At 41.0% G+C, this 20,968-nt stretch overlaps 1 protein-coding gene across 4 annotated transcripts in view; it reads right to left on the minus strand.

The window, feature by feature from the left end:
• The window catches only part of SCUBE1 (signal peptide, CUB domain and EGF like domain containing 1), a 218,111-nt gene that overhangs the window by 19,747 nt on the left and 177,396 nt on the right, over positions 1-20,968 (minus strand). For 2 of the 4 annotated variants that reach the window (XM_056341038.1, XM_056341036.1), the window contains 6 exons: positions 14,757-14,873; positions 10,134-10,256; positions 6,673-6,792; positions 5,003-5,095; positions 3,355-3,471; positions 831-968 (listed from right to left, as the gene is read on the minus strand). In XM_056341038.1, the coding sequence (XP_056197013.1) occupies positions 831-968; positions 3,355-3,471; positions 5,003-5,095; positions 6,673-6,792; positions 10,134-10,256; positions 14,757-14,873 (708 nt within the window). Of the gene's footprint in view, positions 1-830; positions 990-3,354; positions 3,472-5,002; positions 5,096-6,672; positions 6,793-10,133; positions 10,257-14,756; positions 14,874-20,968 lie in introns of all 4 variants that reach the window. The other 2 variants (XM_056341037.1, XM_056341035.1) reach the window with 1 other exon arrangement.

Below are 20,968 nucleotides of genomic sequence, written 5' to 3' on the forward strand. Positions count from 1 at the left end.
GGGTGCTGAAATCTCTAGCGTTAAGAAATCTGGTTATACCGAGTGCACAGGGAGAGGGCTGCAGAAAGCATCAATCCCATGTGATGTACTTCCAGTTACGTGTTCAGTCTGCCACCACTAACGATTCTGAATTTTCTCTGCCCGTGCTTTAACTCAGTTGATTATGAGTTAAATTCTTCCCACTTTCCTGACCAAAAAATACCTGAATGACACAAAGAAAGGTGCTTTCTGGCATGATTACTGTTAGGATCGCTTGGCTAGTGAGGTACCCCTCAGGGTTAAGAAGCCTGTCTTTGAGGACTGACATGTTTATACAATTCAGTCCACGTTTTCTTCGGCTGGATTTTATAGCATAATGTTCCATCTCATGAATAACTTAGAGCAATTCTTTTTCTTCCTGAAGTTTGTTACGAAAACATGGATTTTCCAAATGTGTGAAAAAAATGTTTGATTCTCAGCCTGAAGTTTCAGCAGCTTACGTTTTCAAGGATATTTTAATTGTTATTGCTGCAAGATTTCTACCTAATCCTTACATTCTCTGTTCATCAATTAACACTTCTGCTGTTTAAAGAAATCAGACTAAATTAAATGACATAACTTGACGCCTTGAAGGAATTTTGCTGCAGGTTCAATCTTTGTTCCTTCGGCTTAATTTCATACCTGATTCTTTTCAATTAAATCTCTGAAACTTTGAGTTTAGAAAGGCTGTTGAATGAGGCTTGTGCTAAAAGGTTTGCGTGGCAGCTTGATGAAACAGCATCAACAAGATGCTAACAACATACTGAGGAACCGAATTCTGATTTCTTTCCACAGACAGATCTTTCACAAACCTGAAACTTCTTCTGACTTCATCTCTACTTCAAACTCTGCAGTGATATGGGATACTTCTTTCGATGGTGACTTGCGGCCTCTGCGTTTTTTCTTGGAGGAATCACACTTGAGATTCACAAAGGTCACCTGGCAGTTGTCTGTACAAGGGAATTGACCTCCTTCATATAAGAGAAGCAACACAGAAAAGAAATCAAGTAGCAGAGTAGCACATGACAGGCTAATAAGCGGTATCTCAGCTGGGTTATCATGAGTGCAGCGACAGGCTTCATAACGTTCTAACATGCACTGTTAGACACCTTCTCTGCGCAGTTTTGGGTTTGTTCATTTTGCTACTCAATGCAGGAGGCAAATATAGTGTGGTGATGCTCAGCTGCACCGTGGTACCTCTAATGCCTATAATTGCTTGTCTTTTTTTCTGCAAAAGGATTGGAAAGGTCTTTACAGAAATTAGTTAAGATTAGCAATACTACATACAGTCATTTGATGGTTAAACAAAGCAAAAGAGTAAATTTTCGTCAATTCATGAGAGTGGCAGGCCTGGGCCTCTAGAAACTAACAGCATGTATGCCATCTCTTTCAACAATGACAATCACCAGATATCAAAGGTTTTAAAAGCCTTTCATTGGGAGGTCACGAAAATATATTGTAAGGCTTTATCTGAGGGGAAATCATGGAATCATTTAGGTTGGAAAAGACCCTTAACATCATCAAGCCTGTTAACCTAACACTACCAAGTCCACCACTAAACCATGTCCCTAAGCACCACACCTACACATCTTATAAATACCTCCAGGGATGGTGACTCAACCACCTCCCTGGGCAGCCTGTTCCAATGCCTGACAACCCTTTCGGTGAAGAAATTTTTCCTAATGTCCAATCTAAACCTCCCCTGGTACAATTTGAGGCCATTTCTTCTCATCCTATCAGGAGCCTGATAGGAACTGAATGCCCTTGTCAATTATGTGTAACAAGTGAGGAGAAAGGCCACAATCAGCTGGGACACAATCACATAAGCATCCTCCTCCTATATAAAGAAATCTATGTGAAAAACACCCTTTTTGTAATAGGTGATGGACCTTCCAGGTCAGGGAGAAATTTCTAGCACTCAAGCCACCAGAAGGATTTCATTGCAAGTGTGTGATTGTGTGATATATTCTTATGGTTAGACCCAGAATTTCAGATGACATAAGCACAAAGTAAAGCAAGCAAAGGACAAGGAAATGCATCCAAGAAAAACATTCCTATGGTGACTGTATGGACCAAAAAAATCAACTTCTATGACTCCAAAAATGAGTCTGATAATCACATCTTATTGAAATAAGACAATACATAAGGACAAGGTAAGCATGTTGATAACTGAGATTTGTTTTAAGCCAGTACTTGGAAAATTAGAGAGATAAATGTCTAGATTGAGGGTAAAGATAAAACTTGAGTCTAAATTTTAAAAATAAAATCTTTAAACCATTAGCATTTTCTTAGGATAGCTATTTTTACTCTCTGTTCAGGGCTCATATATGACTCCTCACTTGCTAGCAAAAGTGGTGGTAAGACAGATTCACAACAGAGAATATATCACCAGCAGACATTTGCTGTAAGCTGCTAATTTGCTTTAAGCAACAATACGAGCTGTTGCAATTACTCAGTCAATACTGTGTATTAAAATCTAGAAAATCTGGAGTTAATATTAAATTTAAATGAGCTCCAAATCTTTTAAGCTGTGGAAATGCACAGCAGTAACACCCAAATACTCTTTACATGTCCCTGTCATGGTATCAAGGGGATAGAGAACAAGAAATAAATGTCATGAAGACCTGTTAAATACATATAACTTTTAAGATCTCTTTTTTGTTCAACTTTGAAAGTGATGGTCAAAACTAAAAATAATAAAACCACATATCTAGTCACAGTGAGTTTTAAAAACATTTGATTACTTTGATTCAGTCTGACACAAACTTTTATTAATTTCAGATTTTTGGTAATTATGTCTAAACGTTCTAAATATTTTTTCTAACATCATAAGTGCTCACTCCAGCATCACAAAAGATCTAAGGCTGTGTAACATCAGATTTTGGTTACAAGTTTCCCTCTTAGTGATTGTCTGTGGTGCTGCAATGGAATACTAAGCCAGCAAAAGCAAATAAATAATAGCTTTTGGTTTTTTTTATAAACCTCATTTGGGAAAATTAAACCAAACCAAGCTGACATTGTTTCATGTAACTTTACATTGGTCACAGCTTCTTGTCTCAGCGTATTTCCAATGCCAGAAAAAGAATCAGCTTAATTCCAAACTCTTTGAGCAAAGATTTTTCAAAGCAACCGGTGACATTTCAGCACCGTTAGATCCAAACCCAAGGCACTGTTCAGCTCGAGTATGAACCTTGGCCTGAACTTAAATTCAGATCCAAATATGAAAACCATTACTTTTTTTTTTCCTGTCTGCAGTGTGAAAACAAAATATGCAAACAAGGAAGCAAACGAACAAAAAATTAGAATGCTGTTTACATGTTAGAAGAAACCACATACCTAAAACAGCTTGCTTCCCAGAATCTTTTGTTTTTTCTTTGCTGCGAGGCCGTAAATGGCACTTTGCATCTTTAATTTTAAAACGAGCTTTCTGCTTGATTGGAGGAGCTAATGAATCTGTTGATGTAAAGTAAAAAAGCTATCATTTGGCATGCACATGAAAAGAAGTCTGAAACTTATTTTTAAAAACAGACTCAAAAGTCTTCTTCTGACATAGAAAAGAGATAGCCCAAGAGTTATATACCTTGTACAAAAGGATCCATTTCGATAAGTTTATTTGTTCACATAAGCACTTACTTTTGAGGCCATGAAGTTCAATGTATTTGCTAGTATTGCACATGCTCTGCACATATGCTTCCCCTCCAGCAGGCCGGCACATCTTGGTGGAAATTGGGTGAATGTGTCTCTTACTACGAAAAAGGTTAATTCTTATATTTTTTTCTGAGTCTCTGTCTATGACTTCCCATGTTACTTGGCTGTAGCTCTGCTCTTGCTAATGCCAACCAGGAATAAGATTAATTCAGTGAAGCTATGCTGTGGGCAGTTGAAAACCATCCAAAGGAAGCGTCTTTATTTGCCTGCGGTCTATGGCTTGGAAGCTTTATTCTCCAGATTTAAATCCAAGCCAGTTACACCTTGTGACTTTAGATGCTGTTACACAGCCAAGCACTGCTTAGGAAATGTAGCTGCTGGCTGGGTTCCTCACAAAGTCCATGGTGGAAAAGGCTGGGCCTGGCCCATCACCTGCCAGCTGCCGCGGGATGCCCACCAGGTGCGGCGTGGTTGTCGGTAGGTGCCACAGTGTGGGTCCCTTTTTCTTTGGGATGGCTTTGCCACAGCAGGACTATGGAGGTAGCCTGCCCCAGTGCCACAGGCAGACACATCTGCTGCTGTGTCACCTCACTCCACAGCTTATCTCCCAAAGCATTCCAAATAGAGCAGATACGTGGCTAGAGAGCTGGCAAGTTGGAGAGAAGTACAGCAGGCAATGATACATGAGGTGGGCTGACACTTCCCACTGCTGGATGCTGTTTCAGCTGCTTCTGATTTTGCTAGATTTCAACCATTTTGAGCTGAACTTTTTTCGAGGCTATCAGCTTAAAGATGCAGTTTGAAATCTTTCTGCAAAAATAATTCAGCTATTCCTGAGAACAGGATGAATGACACACAGTACGTGCTCATAAAAGTATCATAACCTTTTTATCGGGAATCCCCGGTAGAAGGGTCTGTGCTCCTAAGGAGGGACTTTGCAGGTGGGGAATGGGACCCACCGTAGCCTTCTGCTCTTTCTTGTGTTACTGACAGGCCCCCTCTGGGTCACTTCCAAGCCTGGGAAGAAATGCCATTCTGATATGCCTTGGTGGACTCTGGGAAGTAGACGTTTGTCCTTACTGAATATATCTCAAACCTCCACCACTCCTGTACAGACCTACCAAGGCAACACCACACTGGACGGCCACTGAGCACGCTCCAGCCCTCAAGGAGAGGCTTCAGAAAAGCGAGTAGGTGCACGATGAAACGCAGACTACCTTAATTCTGACCCTGTGTAACTCAAAAGCTGTACACCTTGCAGCTCACGAATGGCCTGGGGGAACTCCATCACCCACCTCCGAGACACCAAGGCCCAGGTGAGCAGGCGGGCACCTACCTGCGCAGCTGGGCAGCGTCGCGTTGCGTTTCTGCTGAGCTTTGCCTTGCTGGACGGGGACGCCACAGCTCAGCGTGTAGCTGTTCTCCGAATCTGCGGGGCAGAATGCAGAATCAGCACATGTGGCAACAGCCTCACAAAGCATCTGCTCCCCTTGGCACCCCCTGCATTGATGTTCAGTGCTTGAACCAAGTGCTAAATAAGGAGGGGTTTTCAGTGCTGAACCTGGATTTTAAACAGCTGAAATAGTTTGCCAAAGGCTACTGCTTCACAGTGTTGACTATAAGTTTTGTTTCTTCCAGCACTGAAATGTTACATTTTATAAACAATGTGGCATGAGGTTAGCTGTAAATAATTCCATGGTGCACAAGCAGAGAATATTTTGTGTTTTTCCACAGCAGAGCCCTTGCACATTGATCATCTCTACAGTTTTTTAAAAAAACTTACTTTCATAATAATTTTAGCTTCGGATTCTGACAGGATTTATTGGCAGAAACAAAAAATAACATACTTAGAACCATAACAGGGTTTACATATTGCACAGATAAAACTGTGGATTGTTGCATACAAATTAGATAAATGCACAGTTCCAGTGCTAAACTGAAAATAAAGTGTGAACAGCTCTACTGCATGTAATGCCAGGACTAACATGAAAAGTAGAGAGATTCTTGTGGAAAATAATCGTGTCAGAACCAGAACATGTATGAAAAAGCAATAGCGATCCCCCTGCCCCACCTGCCCTGCAAAACTGTGTAGATGGAAAATTACATGTAGCAAATGATACAATAAAGGGTGTGTTGTGTGAAATGTCTGTTTCTAATAATAACGCTCTGCTGAACTATTACCATCAAAATTTATTAAACCCCAGCAACTGAATAAATTAACACTGAGAGATCCTTTTTGCCATACAGCCTTTAGAGACAGATTTAGTTGTATCCATTTTGTATGAGACAGTAAGACAGGTTTAAGCTGTTGCTTTGCTCCACAGTGCCCCTGGCTGAGCTGATGGAAGTTTGATGCTACCCTGGCTGGTGTGGGAGCTCCATCATGTGCTGTGGCAGCCACAGCACCACATTTCTCAGTGTGTCCCACCCGTCCTTGCCCATCCCTGCCTCAGACTGTGCTTGCCTGGCCGCTCTCCCCTCAGGGGGACCCTCCACTTTGGGATTCGTCTCTTCTCCTGCTCAATTACACAATTACAGGGTATTTTAGGCCACAATGCAGAGTCCATCATTTGAAGCTGATGCCTGAATAGGCACAGGGGACTGCACTCAACTTGCAAAAGATGGTACTAAAAATCAGCAGGAATTCACTGAAATCAACTGTTCATTTTTTCTCTCACTTTTGATGTAGCAATTCAATATATTAATATTTTTCTTTTGCACTCTCCTGGTTAAGGTAAATGTTTCTCTCAGGTTTTGTTAGAATTTCCCCACCCTCGCAAATGACACCTCAAATTAAACAATGAAGGGCCAAACCCCTAATGTAACTGAGAATCAGTTCTTGTATTTAATGATGTGCATGTCTGGCCGAATTTGATTTATAATGATGTTTTTGCTCACTTACAGTTGTCCGTAACAAAAACTAAATGCAAGCATCATGAATACATTAACAGAAGAAAATCATCAAGTTACATTCTAGACTTAGGAGGACAAATACTTTGTACAAACCTGGAACAAAAAGAGTATTGGATGGGCATGAGAGGAAGCAGCTCTCTATGCCTCCTGTCTTGCTACACACCAGCTGAGCCTTGGGAGCTGGTTTGGCATTCGGGAGACATTTCACGGTCTCTGAGGAGGGGAAAAAACCCAAAAGAGAGAAATGAAAAAAAAGAAGTCAGACACTGCCGAACCCAAACCTTGTGCATCTGCTTGCACGCAGTGGTGAGGAGAGGTAGAAGTGGCAACCAAGCAAAATCACAGGCCTAGGCATTTCTGAAATAAGCACACATTAGGGAGAAAATACCTGGATCTGGGTCTTGAGCTTGGACTTGAAAATGAAACTCTTTCACATTTTTAGATGTAAACTCTAGCTCAGTCTTTCCTTCCTATCCTCCACTTTGAGACTGTTCATGTCCAAATCTGCACTCTGGAAAGCAGGTGTGTCTCTAATTAGGAGCACAATTCTGTGTGCACATGTTCATCTCAGAAGCAACAGGTAATGCTGATGACCTGAGGTGCCCTGTCCCCCCTTTTGGAAGCACAGTGCTCTGGTTGAACAGGCCAACTGTCACACGACGTGCAGGAACCACCCTCACAAAGATCTATTTATTTGGGTGACCCCTAAAATGCTATTTTTCACTTCTCACTCTGACTCTCGCAGACTTTTTAATTGTAGCTCCATGTTGTAGCTTCTGGAAGTAGAAAACTTGCCAGCCAGGCAGGGGTAAGGCAGGACATGCTGGGATAGAGATGGATAGTCCCACCGGTCCTTTCAGCCACTGCTGAAATGCCCCAGGCAATGCTAAAGGGACAGTGACACACACAGGCATCAGCCATTTCTCATCAGCGCCCACCACGCGAGGCACGTTGCAGCTCGTGGATGGAAGTACCCAGCTTCTCCACTTGGCTTCACGGCAGGATGAAGACAAGTATCTTGCAGGTCTCACAAGCTGGTCTTCATATTTGGGTAAGGGATCGTTTGTGTTTTAGCTGAAACTACATAAGGTTATTAGGAATTGTTGGACCAGTCCCTGTGCTTCGCCCTGAGATGATGATATGCCACTGATAATTACAATCCTGCATTTATTTTAATTTGACATCTCTTGGGACCGAAGTGTTACTCAAGTACATCTTTCTTCACACAAACAACGAGGTTCATTCTTGGCTGCAGCTGACAGGTGCCACCACTACCTGCGCTGAGGCAGCCTCACCGCTCCCTCCTTTCCCCCAGAGATTCAGCCTCTTCAAGCGGGTATTTCACATGGCATCAGCTGGTTAAATCTCAGCCAGGTGTCTGCAGAGCAGTTCTTGCTTCAGCCCCGTAAAATGCCTGTTCAGTATATATATGCTTTTTTGCCAGCTGTTCCTTGCTGCTTCTTCCAAGCGTGCTCACCTTACGGGATGGGCTTGGCGGACTCTTGTTTTGCTCATGGCTGATTGTACTACTGCAAATGTCATTTTCCCTACCTGTCAGCTCACCACTAAACCACTTCAAGGTAGGGGGGAGATCAGAGCTGCAGCAGCCAGACTGGTCTGGGTCCACTAGGGTTTGGGAAGAGCCTAGTAAAGCTGGTATGAAACAGGGCAATTCAAATGTGGTAGCTGGAATGAGCCTTGGCTTGAGTGCAGAGGATGGGTCCCAGCAGCCACCAGCTGGTTCATGTTCCTGGCCTAACTGCTGTTTAAATATAAATATATAAAAGTCCCTTAAACACGCCTGATGTTCACATCTCAAATATGGGAACAATCATCCTCCACTTACCTCCCTCCTAAGGTCTTTTATGTTGCTTTGGTGATGTTTTTAAAGAAACTATTTCTTTGGACTGAGAAGACAACATAAGTGCAAAGTGTCATTGTTGAGCAAAAGAGGATTTTGTAATTGCAAATGTCTCCAAATCATGTGGCATTCAGGATCACAAAATATCATTCTCCCTCTTTTTGTTGTGCTTTTATAACAATATAGAATGCAGTTTCCTCTAAACAATGTTGGTAATAAAGGCAGGTGATCAGCAGGGAGATGACACTCATTTTAAGCCTCACTAAATTCATCAAATAAAACGGTGTGTATCAATAGAGAAGGGTGTTCTATTTTCCGTCTCCCAACTGAATATTACAAATAACGAAGAGAAATTTTAAACTAGGAAAATATTTTCAATACAGCCTCCTAACGTAGGGACAGAATTCTCAGTAGGTTGAGAGGGAATACAGCACAAACCATCTGTGGTCTGCGTACTAGACCTCAACAAATTTTAGTCCCTGCTGTTAGTTTACAAACTCCTTTTCAGAGGACTAATGGGTACATTGCAAGGGAGACCCAGCGGATAACTAAATAAACAAAGGTAAAATTTCTTATTCCTACCGTACTTAGTTCTCTATATAGTAGGGAAGGTAATATATGTAAAGGTAAGCGAAGAACAAAGTGCTTGGTTGTAGTTAGGAAGAAAGTCAGTGGCAAAGGCTGAAACCCAACTTGAGATACTTGCCCACCACCCCACCCCACCCTGTTTACATAGTGCTTTCCATACTGCTGTATCCAAGGGAGAAAATGCCACGATTGCATGATCATACAAGAGGCCAGTGCGGTGGTCTCCAGCCCAGACTACAGTGCTTTCCATCAGTATGTACAGAGATTCCCACGTAAGCTCCCACCCTGTCTTGTTCTGTCTTGTTCCCAGTTAGGTATTAGGCATTGGCCCCAGATGTTATTCATGGTTAAAAAAAATCAACAAACAAACAAAACCTCACAACCTAAATTTGACTATGAAAGACCTAAGTTGTGCTATTCCCATTAAAAACGTGAAAATGGAACTAAAACTTCACAGAAAATAGTTTGAATAGCTGTAGCCATTCAGGTCAAGATTTTCTGTGCTTCAAATAAAACTCCAGAAAAAAAGTCGTCTGTTTAAAGGATACAGAAATTCAGATCTGCCACAACATAAGTGGCACTACCAGCAAGTGCCGTAATTTTAGTGGGTTCAGGATTTGAGCTCATTGCAATTAATACCTTTGACACAGCTAGTGTCAGTATTTTGTATTAAGCAGGATACCTTTGGGGCATGGTGCTGTGAATATAGATATTAACCTGAATACCATGCCCTACCTGTAAACAGGTACTCTTAGAGGGAAACAGAGTTATAACTGAAGTCATAGAGGTGGACAAAGGACAAATTTAGGACAAAAGTATAAAATACATAAAATAAGATGACTTAGATTTGTGTGAATGGACTTGTAAAATAAAAAAAAAATCAACACCAATAAAATCCAATGTATCGCCCATTCTCTTATCTACCTGCAGTTATATCCTAGCCCATGGACCCCCATAGGATCAGGTATTATCTGAGTTTATAAAATGAATTTCAGGATCTATATTGTGAAAATGCAGCATCCCTCAGACAAATCCACAGGATTTTCCACTCCTGGAGAACAGGAGCATTACCACAGTCACCTCTGAGTCAGCCTCCCGCACTTACCAATGCAGTCCTTTTTATTCCAGTGCAGTTTCTTTCCAGGTGGACAGACACACTCATAGCTCCCCATTGTATTAAGACACCCATAGTCACAGCTACCATTGCTGATGCTGCATTCATCAATATCTGAATGTAATTAAAGTTGAGAAAAGTATTAACCATATGTACACATATATACTGTGCATTAAAATATTATGCACATAAGGATACCTGTTCCCACTATAACTTTTATATGTAAGTTTATATAAACATGTATAAATGCAGAAAATACTCATGTCAAACAATTTTAGTGCATATTGCATGGCTTTGTCCTTAGACACATGTATAGCTCCTACTCTTTCAAGGATTTATGCATATGATACAATTTACGTGCCAGGCCTAGTTACACTGAAATTCTTGGAAGTACTTACAAGATACAAAACATGCTCGAAAGTCTCTGTAGCATCTGGACAATAATGAATATTGCATTATATGGAAAAATGTCAAAGGCATAAAACATCTGTGAGATTAGATCACTTTTGCATAACAGGGAGATAAATTCTCCATAGTTATTCACAGAGTTTGCTTTTAGAAATGATTCAGATGGAGGAGGAAACTATATATTTGATAGGAACCTAGAAGCTGAAGTGTAGTTTACTTAGTTTGCTACTCCCCAAATAAAAATGAAAGGTAAAAGCTTGCAAGAAGGCAAAGTAATTACCAGATATGTTATCACTGATATTCCACATGAAATCTTTCAGCTTTTGATACACTGGAAAAGTTTTTAGTCAATATGAGTTTATGTTTTTAGTTCATGCAATCAGCATTTATACACTTGTGCCGACATGGCCGATCTCTCCTCTCCTCTCCTCCCACTGCTAGGAAGGATGTTTATCCATCATGCTCAACAGGAGTTGTGCTGCCATGTACTCACCTCTGGATCACATGCAGGCACACTAGATAGCACAGGCCAAAACTGTCATGTGGTATCTGAGCCATCAGTTGCACATTGCTGCTCCAGACTCTCTAATTTACTAGTATGGCCATAACATAAAAGCCCTTGTCATGAACCACAGCCCTGTTATTTTAGGCACTGCACTAACCTCAACAACAAGTGGTTTCTGCCCTGTGAATGCAGCTACCCATCTGCTTGCTGAACAGTAGCGTTACTGCAATGGACTTAACGAGGCACAAAGGTTGCCCATTTGACATTCTGGTCAAATGAGCCAGAATGGCACCAAATCAACATGAGATGTTCTGAATTGCTGGCTTAACAACAGGCCTCAGAATGTAACTGTAGGGGGAAAATTGTCAACGTGTTTCTAAGGGAGGTCTGGCCATAAATGCTCACAGGCTGCGTCTAACTGCCTTTCCAAACCATGCCTGAGGCCAGGCTTGAGTTCTGATTGCTGTGTGCCTGGCACTGTGGGAATCCATGGGGTTTGCAGGAACACAGTCGGAGTTCAGGCCAGTTCTGCCCAGTGTTGAAGCCCAGTGATCCCATCTGAAGCCGGGGGGTGATGTGCAGGTCGGAGGTGGGACTGATGAGGGACTGGGCTCAAGCACACGCTTAGACCCTGTACTGGTTAACATACACAGCCCCGCATGTATTAGCGAAGTTTTCCTCTGGCATCTTGGGACATTTGATGGGAACATGGGAGTATTTACTGGGGCAGCTGCTGGAGTGCAGAAACAACTTTCTTTTTCTGATGCAAGATTTTAGCCTGTGTGGTTAAGCAAAAATGCAGAAAACATGGAGTACATGCATAAAAGAAACAGAGGAAGACACCCTAATATGACAGGCATGTTTCTAGACAACGTTATGGTTTTTGGATCAGACTCAGGACTTGTGAAGGTCAGCACTTCCGAAATCGGACAAACTATTCAAGTAGAAACAGATAGTTCCAGAAAAAAACTTTCTGGAAAATTTTGTACATAGTGGTCAGGCTTACGCTGAGTGGGACCTACTTGTGAACCCATACTTTGAAACACACATTTAGTCCACAGTGCTCCTGCCACTGAGCTCTGGCTGAGCTGTTCGAACCCAAGCTCTCGATGTTAAGTACCTCAGCCCAGAACCAAGCTCCTGAAGAAGCAGCTGAATTCCCAAAGGCATTAAATGGTTCAGCAAGTTCTACCAACTTCCCTAAGGTCACTGAACGAGCCAATATGTACTGCAAGCAGGACTTTACATAAACAGGTGGGGTAAGTGCTAGCACTGTCCTATAAGATTCGCTTATGACACATGACTGTTATTACAAGAGATGCCATGAAAAGGATCCCAGACAGAACAACAAGGGCTGCCCCTCGGCATGGAAGGCCCAGAACACGGACACTCCCACATGGTTTATTCCTTCCCCTCTAGGGCAGCAAGATGGAGAGAAAGCTTTCTAACAGGCAAGCTTACACCAAATCTTTTTGAAGGTTCTCATTACTTCTCCCTAGTTTTGACTTCTGCTCAGTGCCACACGGATGGCAGCCAGGATAAGTTATTTGTTCCACTGTAAACATCACTCTCCAGGGGCTGACTAAAACTAATGATAGGCCTGGACCAGTCTGGGTTCAGAGCTGTGGCTCTGGACCTGCCCATTACGGATTAATGCAAGAGGTTTGGATCTGGTTATATTTCTGCCCAAGGCTCAGCACTGAGTATTTCCAGTTAGAGTTTTCGTCCTATTTCAGTCTTATTTAAAAGATGAAGCTGGACTGACGCTAAAAAATATTTAAAGACTGAGGCTGAACACCAAACTTTGAGGCTTTCCCTAAACTGACACATACATTAAGTCATTAAGGAATTAACAGTGAAACTGAAGATCAGTCTCTCCACACCCCACACAGCATAGGTCCTCCAAACTTTCAGACTAATTTTTCTTTCAGATCTGCCCTCAAGTGGAATATTTTTTCCAAATTCTTTCCTCAGACAGACTCCTATTTCTCTTTCTGCTTGCCTCTACTATACAGTGAATTAATTTGTTACTTATGCTGCTCTATACAAGGGACACCAGAATACACCTCCTACACCTTTCTCCCAAGGAGAAGCCAGGCGGTGATATCATTAGCAGTGTCTCACTTTAACCCTACAAAACCAGGTGAGCTCAGCACTCAGACAGAAGCGAGGAGTTAGCATCTGTTTCTGTTGTATCAGTTTGCATGGCACAAACTGAACCACATGGGAGTGGAAAAAACATAAGCCTTTAGCTGCACCTTTTTGGCTCAGTCTGTAGCATGATTTACTTAGGAATACATAGAGGGTAACTCTTGCATATAAGATGTACCGCAATGCTTGTTCCACAAAATAAGAACCATTAGGGCCCAATGCTATTCTCAGCAATTCCTCCAGCATGCTTTCCTTGGGCTAAGTCCGACTCAGGTCAGAGGCTGGCCTGAATACATGACTTTTGTGGATTTAAAGTGAGGGCTTTGTTTACAGTATGATGCAAGGTTTACTTAGTTAGCATCTTGAATAATTAAATAATTTACTATTAACCATCTTTTAACCAGACAAATCCATTTAGTCTTACATTTAAAAATAGCATGGAGAGTTTCTTTTGCATCAGTATTTTCTAACAAGTTATTTAGATTCAGGGCTTTCAGGTTATATTATAATTTTCTCTTTTCACTTTTGCTTGTGTAACGCTGACCTGATTGGTTAAAAGGATAATTCAGACTGATACACTTAAACAAATCCCTCAAAAACTCCCTTTGCTCTCCTTTGACCAGTGTTCTGAACACAATCAAAATCTACCCTACTTATTAAACGTTCAGGCAGGAGAACACAGTGATTCCTGGGGGCGTTAGCCAGGCCAGTAGCAGGCAGTCTCATACTGTGATACCCTTGGCAAATACTGGATTTGACTGCTCTGAAATTCTCCTGCCTTGATGAAGTTGAACTTGAACCTCTAATTTGGTCACTGTGGTAATACTGCCCTACAATGCACTTTAAAAATATCCCTCTCCTGGATAACAAACATTACAGCACCAATTCTTTCCAGTTATGCAGAAAGGCTGAAGAGCTGAAGTAGATCCACAGAAGATGGGAAGCAAGTACCCCACAGCCCTCTGTTATGAGTTTCACAGGCAGTCTGTGTTGCAGACTGGTAAGGACAAATATCAGTAGAGCCAAAATTTGCAAACTTTCTAAAACTGACATCCTTCTCCTGTTCTCTTTGTTGCCCATCACACAGAAGCCTTCCTTCTGTAAATACAATTGTGACTAACCTCACTCCCATGGAAGTACTGATTGGTACTCTGCACTTGTAAACTCTGTAAGGAAGCTTGCCCTGTACAGTGCAATGAACCTCAGCCGTGAGGCTGCTTTGGAACGGCTGTGGAAGAACGGCTGCATCCATGCAGCTGTGGATGCAAGTGTCACAGCTGCAGGCTTCTTCCCTATACTGAGGCTGCTATGTACCACCATGAAAAAATGCCAGGACACTGTTTTTTATTTATGCTATTCTCCTGGGAATGCTTCAGTAAATTTGAGATGCTGAAATTTTGGTCAAAAATAGCTCATGCTGTTTTACCTTTATTTTAACTTTATTGGTTCATTATCTTCTATTCTAAAATTTTCAGCTAAAGAACGTGGGCCTCAATAAACAGTTCACAAAGCAAGCAAACAAACAGATAAGCAAAACTCTATTTCCAAACCTCCACAGTGCGTCAGTCCGTACAAGGTGTAGCCTTTATGGCAGAGACATTCAAAGCTTCCAGGGTAGTTGATGCAGGTGTGATCACAGGTCCTTTCGAAGGAACACTCATCTATATCTGAATTCACAGAAAAAGCATTATGATATTAGAATTCAGTTAAACTGAATGGCTGGAATTTCACATGCTGTTGCAACATCTTGTTACTGATCAAATATCAGGTATCATCCCCGGTAAGATCTGAATGAAATATCATTCTCATTCCTCTGGTGCCTTATAAAGAAAGGACTTGCAGGTACATGAAGAAAGGTAAGAAAGAATTTAAGAAAAACCATGAAGCCTGTATTACATATGTTCACCATTAGATGGCAACCTTTAACTTCTGATCATATTTACCCAGCAGGGCTGCGGGGGTATTCAGGTTTTGGGAGGTTAGCGGCACAAAGGAAAAAGGTTTTGGGTTCAATCAAGTAATTCCCTCTTTCACTGACCATTCCTCTGACATCTTACACACCAGGACAGGGAGTCGCTCACAGACTTGCAAGACTGCACAGACTGTTGCACAGCTGCATGGGGGTAACCAAACTACTGCCCGAGAGTAAGGCGGAATCAGGGATGGACACAGGACATCTTAGTCCAAAGTCCACATTCTACCTAATGCAAGAAAATTTGACCTCTTCCCCTTAAAAAAGCCGGGCAGCTCCAAGTATCACTGCTCACTAATGTGAACTCCTTATTTACATAGGCTCTTCCATCCAGCAGCCTATGAAGAAAGCAATTAACAGCACATTGCTTCAAAGAGTACAAAGGTTTTGCTGAGCAGGGTGATACAAAGGTTTATTTGACAGCAGGCATGACAGAATGGACTTGCTGAAAACTGTTACATTAAAGGTACCTTAAATAGCAGTGTGTGCAAAATATCGACACTTTTAAGTGAATTTTATCCTCAAACAACTGTTTTTTTAAAATCCTCTTCAGAGATTAATTTTTCTGTTAAAAGTCAGAGATATTAATACAATGGCATTATTTGAGAGTCGTAATTTCAACAAATCTACTTCCTCCTATATTCCCAAGGTATAAATAGTACATGCTTAGAAAGCTGTGGGTGCTTGAAAAAACTTGAAAACTCACCAGTACTTAAGGGTATGCTACCCAATTCCTACATCCAAGTAATATTTATAAAGTTTTGATATTTAATGAAACATTCTAGGACTCATCCTGCTATTATAAATGCAAATAGTTAACTTCAAGAACTATAAAATTAAGATTTTGTGTATGTGTCCACAAACACAGTATCTGTGAGCATTTATGCACAAATTTAGAATGTTGTAAACATCTATATTTTATATTATTTCCAATTTAAAATGTTTCAAAACATTCCGATGAAAGAGAAATCACAATGTGGAAAGCAACTGTTCAGGCAAATGCATAACAAAATTAAACACATGAACAAAAATCCATGCTATCCAGTTTTACGTGTGCATGACAATCACTTGTTACGGTCAAGTAGCAAAAAAAGGACAAACAAGATTTTATCTTTTTTACATCTATTAAATTTTTAATGCATATTTTCCCATGCATTTTAAAATATCATTATTTGTGTCCTGAAAGTAATTTCTTTTTAAGGTTTCCTTTATAGTCTTGGAAATATGCGGCTTTTGAATACACATAAATGGCAAACTGTTTCAGTTTTCTCTAAATAAATACATTAAAAAAATAATTTGGGAATGAACACTGCAGTTATAGTTTTAAAGGATTTTTAATGCATAAGAAGCCAAATCATACAGCATGGTTTCATTCATGTGTAACCTTGCTCACTGTATGGTATTGCAGGAAATTTACAAAAGCAGTTCATTTTCTGGCCTCTGACCTACCTTAGAAGGTTTTTTCACAAATAATTTCATATTTCTCAACAGTGATCTTAACCTGTACTAGTTTAGTCAGTGGGGTTTACGCATTGCTTTCACACATGCTGCTCTGTGTTGTTACATACTATGGCTTAGGCCTTTACAGGTTTTTCTTCACATTAAGAAGGACGCATATCCCTCTTTGCCTGTGGAAATAACAGTCTGCCTAATAATATGACCTGTCATCTGCTTGCCAAGTAACAGGCACTCAGGATGGACAAATGCATTGCCATTACACGAAATATCAGCTACTCATAAACTTATATTGCTTACGCTGGCTGGCAGAGATGCTGAAACAAACAGTTTTATTATAATATAAAGACTGCTATTAAAAGCTTTTTCACCATTTAAACCCCTCATCCCACCTCCTGCTGCTGTTCTCATAAATTCAACCTCTGCTGAATTCAGCATCTTGCTTTGGCTGACCGAACAGGGAAAGCCTCTGTGCAGATTTTTCCTTGCTCGAACACCAAACCCCTCGGCCCCCTCTCCCCCTCGCTGGTGGAAGGGCTAGGCACTGCCCAGGGGACCAAGCTTTCCACAGCGCCCTGTCTGCAGAATCACCAGTCCCCTGAGGAATTCAGCACTGGTCATAGAAAAGGGAAAAATATGCACCACATACTCTTCACTAAAAGAAACCGGTGGTGTGATACAGGATGCTGAAATCCTCTTGCTTATTTATTTATTTATTTATTTGTACTCTGAAATCTGTGCCCTGGGTAAAAGAAACCCGTGGTGTGATGATACAGGATGCTGCAATCCTCTTGCTTATTTATTTATTTATTTACTTACTTATGTATTTATTTATTTATTTATTTACTTACTTACTTATACTCTGAAATCTGTGCCCTGTGTGCTGTTATTCCCTGGTTCCCAGAAACTTTGAACCTAGGCCTCACACCTTGGTGATGTTCCACAATACTTCTCTGTATTTTCCCTGAAAGGATGTGCTTATTTCCCACCACCTTCACGATACAGGTATAACTCATAAGAGACTGAGGAGCAGGGCGTTACACATGGTCTCACCTTCAGAGCCCTGGGTGTTAAATCCTGCTTACCACACAACTGGGAACAAATGCAGCTAGCTAAATCTCGTCTCCTCTGCACCGACAACACTACATAATCTGGTAGCATTATCTACTGAAGAGAAGCCCGAAAATACAAAAGCAGAGATGTGGCAGGTTACAGGTAGGGAACAGAACAACTAATTTCTCTTTCAGTTTTGTGGTCAACCCTGCCTTCCCCCCTGCAAATGCACATACACACCCAAACACACACACATCTTTGTATTGGGTTGCTCTGAATTTCCCCCCTCCCCCCAAAAAAAACAAATACTGAGAAATTAACTTTCTGGTTCTCATTGCTCTTAAAATGATTTAAAGTTATTTAAGTTAAGTTTCTGAACCGTTTTAACATGAAAAGTCAAAATGTTTTGGTTTGAGGAACTGCAGTGGAAAACTTCAACTTGAGGTTCACGTTTCTACTCTATTTTTAGTTGAATTTGGCATGAATTCACAAATAGTCCAAGCTGTCTCAGAACATTTCAGATTTGCTAATGCACTTATTTGACATCAAAGACATTCCTTTTACTTTCACTTCGTCAAAAATTTGTATCACATTGACCACTGCAATCAGCACGTGCAATTGTGTCATTTCAGCATGTTAAGAGATGTCTTCACAGCTTAACTGTTTGAAGCTTACAGGAATTATGGGGCTAAATTAATCTCCGGTAGTACACAATTAGTATCCTGGCAGAGGCAGGTTTTTTAGGATTACTAATGGTACCATATAAATTCGAAGATGAGGACCTCCCAACTTCAGAGCAGATGATCCAGTGCAAGTGCCAAGTTCAGGGGCTGGAGCAGGTGACCTCCAGAGGTCCCTTCCAACCTCCACCACCGATTCAAATGCCCAGTGGCAGTCCCAGCCTCCTCTAAAAGCACTCTCTTTATGGTGTCCTGTGCTCTGACAGCTCTCCTTCCAGTTGTTGTTTCTGTGATATCAAGGCATCATCACAGGCTGAATGAAGTCCAACATGTTTTCTACCAATCCACGTTCTCATCTCTGAAGAGAATGTCTGAACAGCGGATGCGCTCCTTTATTTTTACCTAAAAGGGGCTCAACTTGAAGAGATTGTTCAATAGAAGAGCAGGATTTCCCTGTGTTTTTGAGGGAAGCAATTGTTGCCAGCAGTGGTCACGCTTGATAATATTTGTTTGGCTCTGTTCCTATTATTTCAAGTCAGCATTTAGATTTTGTTGTTGATTTTTCTATGATACTTAGCTTTTTTTTTTTAGTTCATGCTTTCACACATTAAAGGATCCCATAATGATCTTTATTTTTCTTGAACATAACGTTTGTTAGTAGGTGTCAGATTGTCAGTACTAGAAAGTAAAGTCTTCCACCTATCTCCAGAAGGGAGCTACCACTGATTAAATTTCTTCTACGTTTCCTCACACAGATGTGTCTCAAAGCAGCTCATTTTCCATGTTCATTCAAGTCCCTGCCCTTTCCACTGATGCTGCCAGTAGGCTCCCAATTACAGTAGCACCAATTGTTCTGGTGGTTTGTGTGATGTGGACTCTGACTCATTTGTGGATGTAGAGTGCAGGACACCAAGAAGCCATCACACAGTAATGATTTTTGCTAAATCTGAAACTGAGCTGGATTCCTACCAGAGCTCTGAAGTGAAAGGCTCCTTTCTGTACTCTGTTTCCAGTCCTCAGATGCAGTCCCCTGTACTCTTGATTGTCATGGCTTTCTTCTCTGAATTTTAGATTAATTAAAAGACATCAATGATCAGGAAATTAAAGTGTAATGAAGGACATTTCCTAAAAGCATTGGCATTGCAAGCGAGCTGCTCAACACTAAACATATACAGGTGAGGCTGGTGGATAGCGCTGGATTTAGAGATGTTTTGAGGACTGCAAACTGATGGAGAAACTGCTATGGCTCCCTGGCAGAATGTAACATGCAAAAGTCACTTGCACAGAAGTACACGTGTGATTGGGCATTGCGGTTATAGAACTGAACAATTCAATGCCCAGTTTGCCCAATCTCACATAAAAAAATTACTTGAAGAATAAGGATTTCCCCTACTCCTTTTTCCTTAATATGTTACTGTTAATAACAAGTGAATAAATTGGTTAGAGAAAACTAATGGTCATCACAACAGCTTTTCTCCAAGACATACAATAAGCAACTAGGTTAATTTTTGAAGCTGGGAGCCTCTTTCCAAAACACAGGCACATATGATGACTGAGTAAGAGTTTGATCTTGCTGCTTGGAGTATTTTTCATGTCAACTGAAAATAAAGATGGCAAAGGGAGACCATTGTTATTTCATGGTGCTATTTGTGCTAAAGAGAACAAGACAGGAGGGGCAAAGACAATCAATAAAAGCTCTAACAGGGATTTGGGATAGAGCGTACGCTGTAATGATTCTGGACACTGTAAGCAGAACACATCTTATATTTGGTTTGTCTGTGTTCAGTGAGGCAAGACACAAAGTACACACTAGATCACTACATATATGCAAAATATATACAATAAATTTAAATATACTGTTTCAAATAGAAATAAAATACTTTTTGCGTAGAAATTAAAATGAAAAGAAATGGAAATATCTATCTCTACTATCAATTCCTTCATCAGTGGAAGGAATCAGAGAAGACTCGTAACACCCTGAATGCTGGTAGATCACTTCAGTCAAAAATGGTCACCATATTACCGTAACACTTCGACACTATCACAGTCATGACTCCACATACTCCCAAGCCCCCCAGTTAGCTTAGGTGTTCCTTCATTGTGGCAGAAAAGATTTATATGTATCACATAACTGCTGCCCACAACAGGATTCTGTGAAGAACATACACGGCAAGGAATCTGGGGGTTTTCAGATTCGTGCGTTAGTAATGTTTGACCCCCAGGCTGGAAGTGATGGCCCAGGTGTCCCATCGCACTGCACACAGCAAAGCCACTTCTGCAGTGGGGTTGTCTCTTAACGTGGCCACATTCTCCTAATGCAAAGTCCATAATACATGGTTTTATTTTGTTCATCTCACGAACACCCTTGGTTTAACTTCCAAACCAAACGCAGACTCAGTGTGGATTACCCGACTCAACCGATCATACCACGAGCCAAACTCAAGGCTAGTCAGAATGTTTTGTGCTCACATTTCTCAGCTTCCAAGTCATCAGCTCCTCTGAGAAACAGAGCCTTTCCTTTTTCTCATTCATTAAGCACACATACATAGAAACTCTAAAGAAGTGTTACATGATGTTTTTAAAATAAACACTAATGCTTTTA

This window comes from Falco biarmicus, chromosome 5, assembly GCF_023638135.1.
Source record: "Falco biarmicus isolate bFalBia1 chromosome 5, bFalBia1.pri, whole genome shotgun sequence".
Taxonomy (NCBI): Eukaryota; Metazoa; Chordata; class Aves; order Falconiformes; family Falconidae; genus Falco; species Falco biarmicus.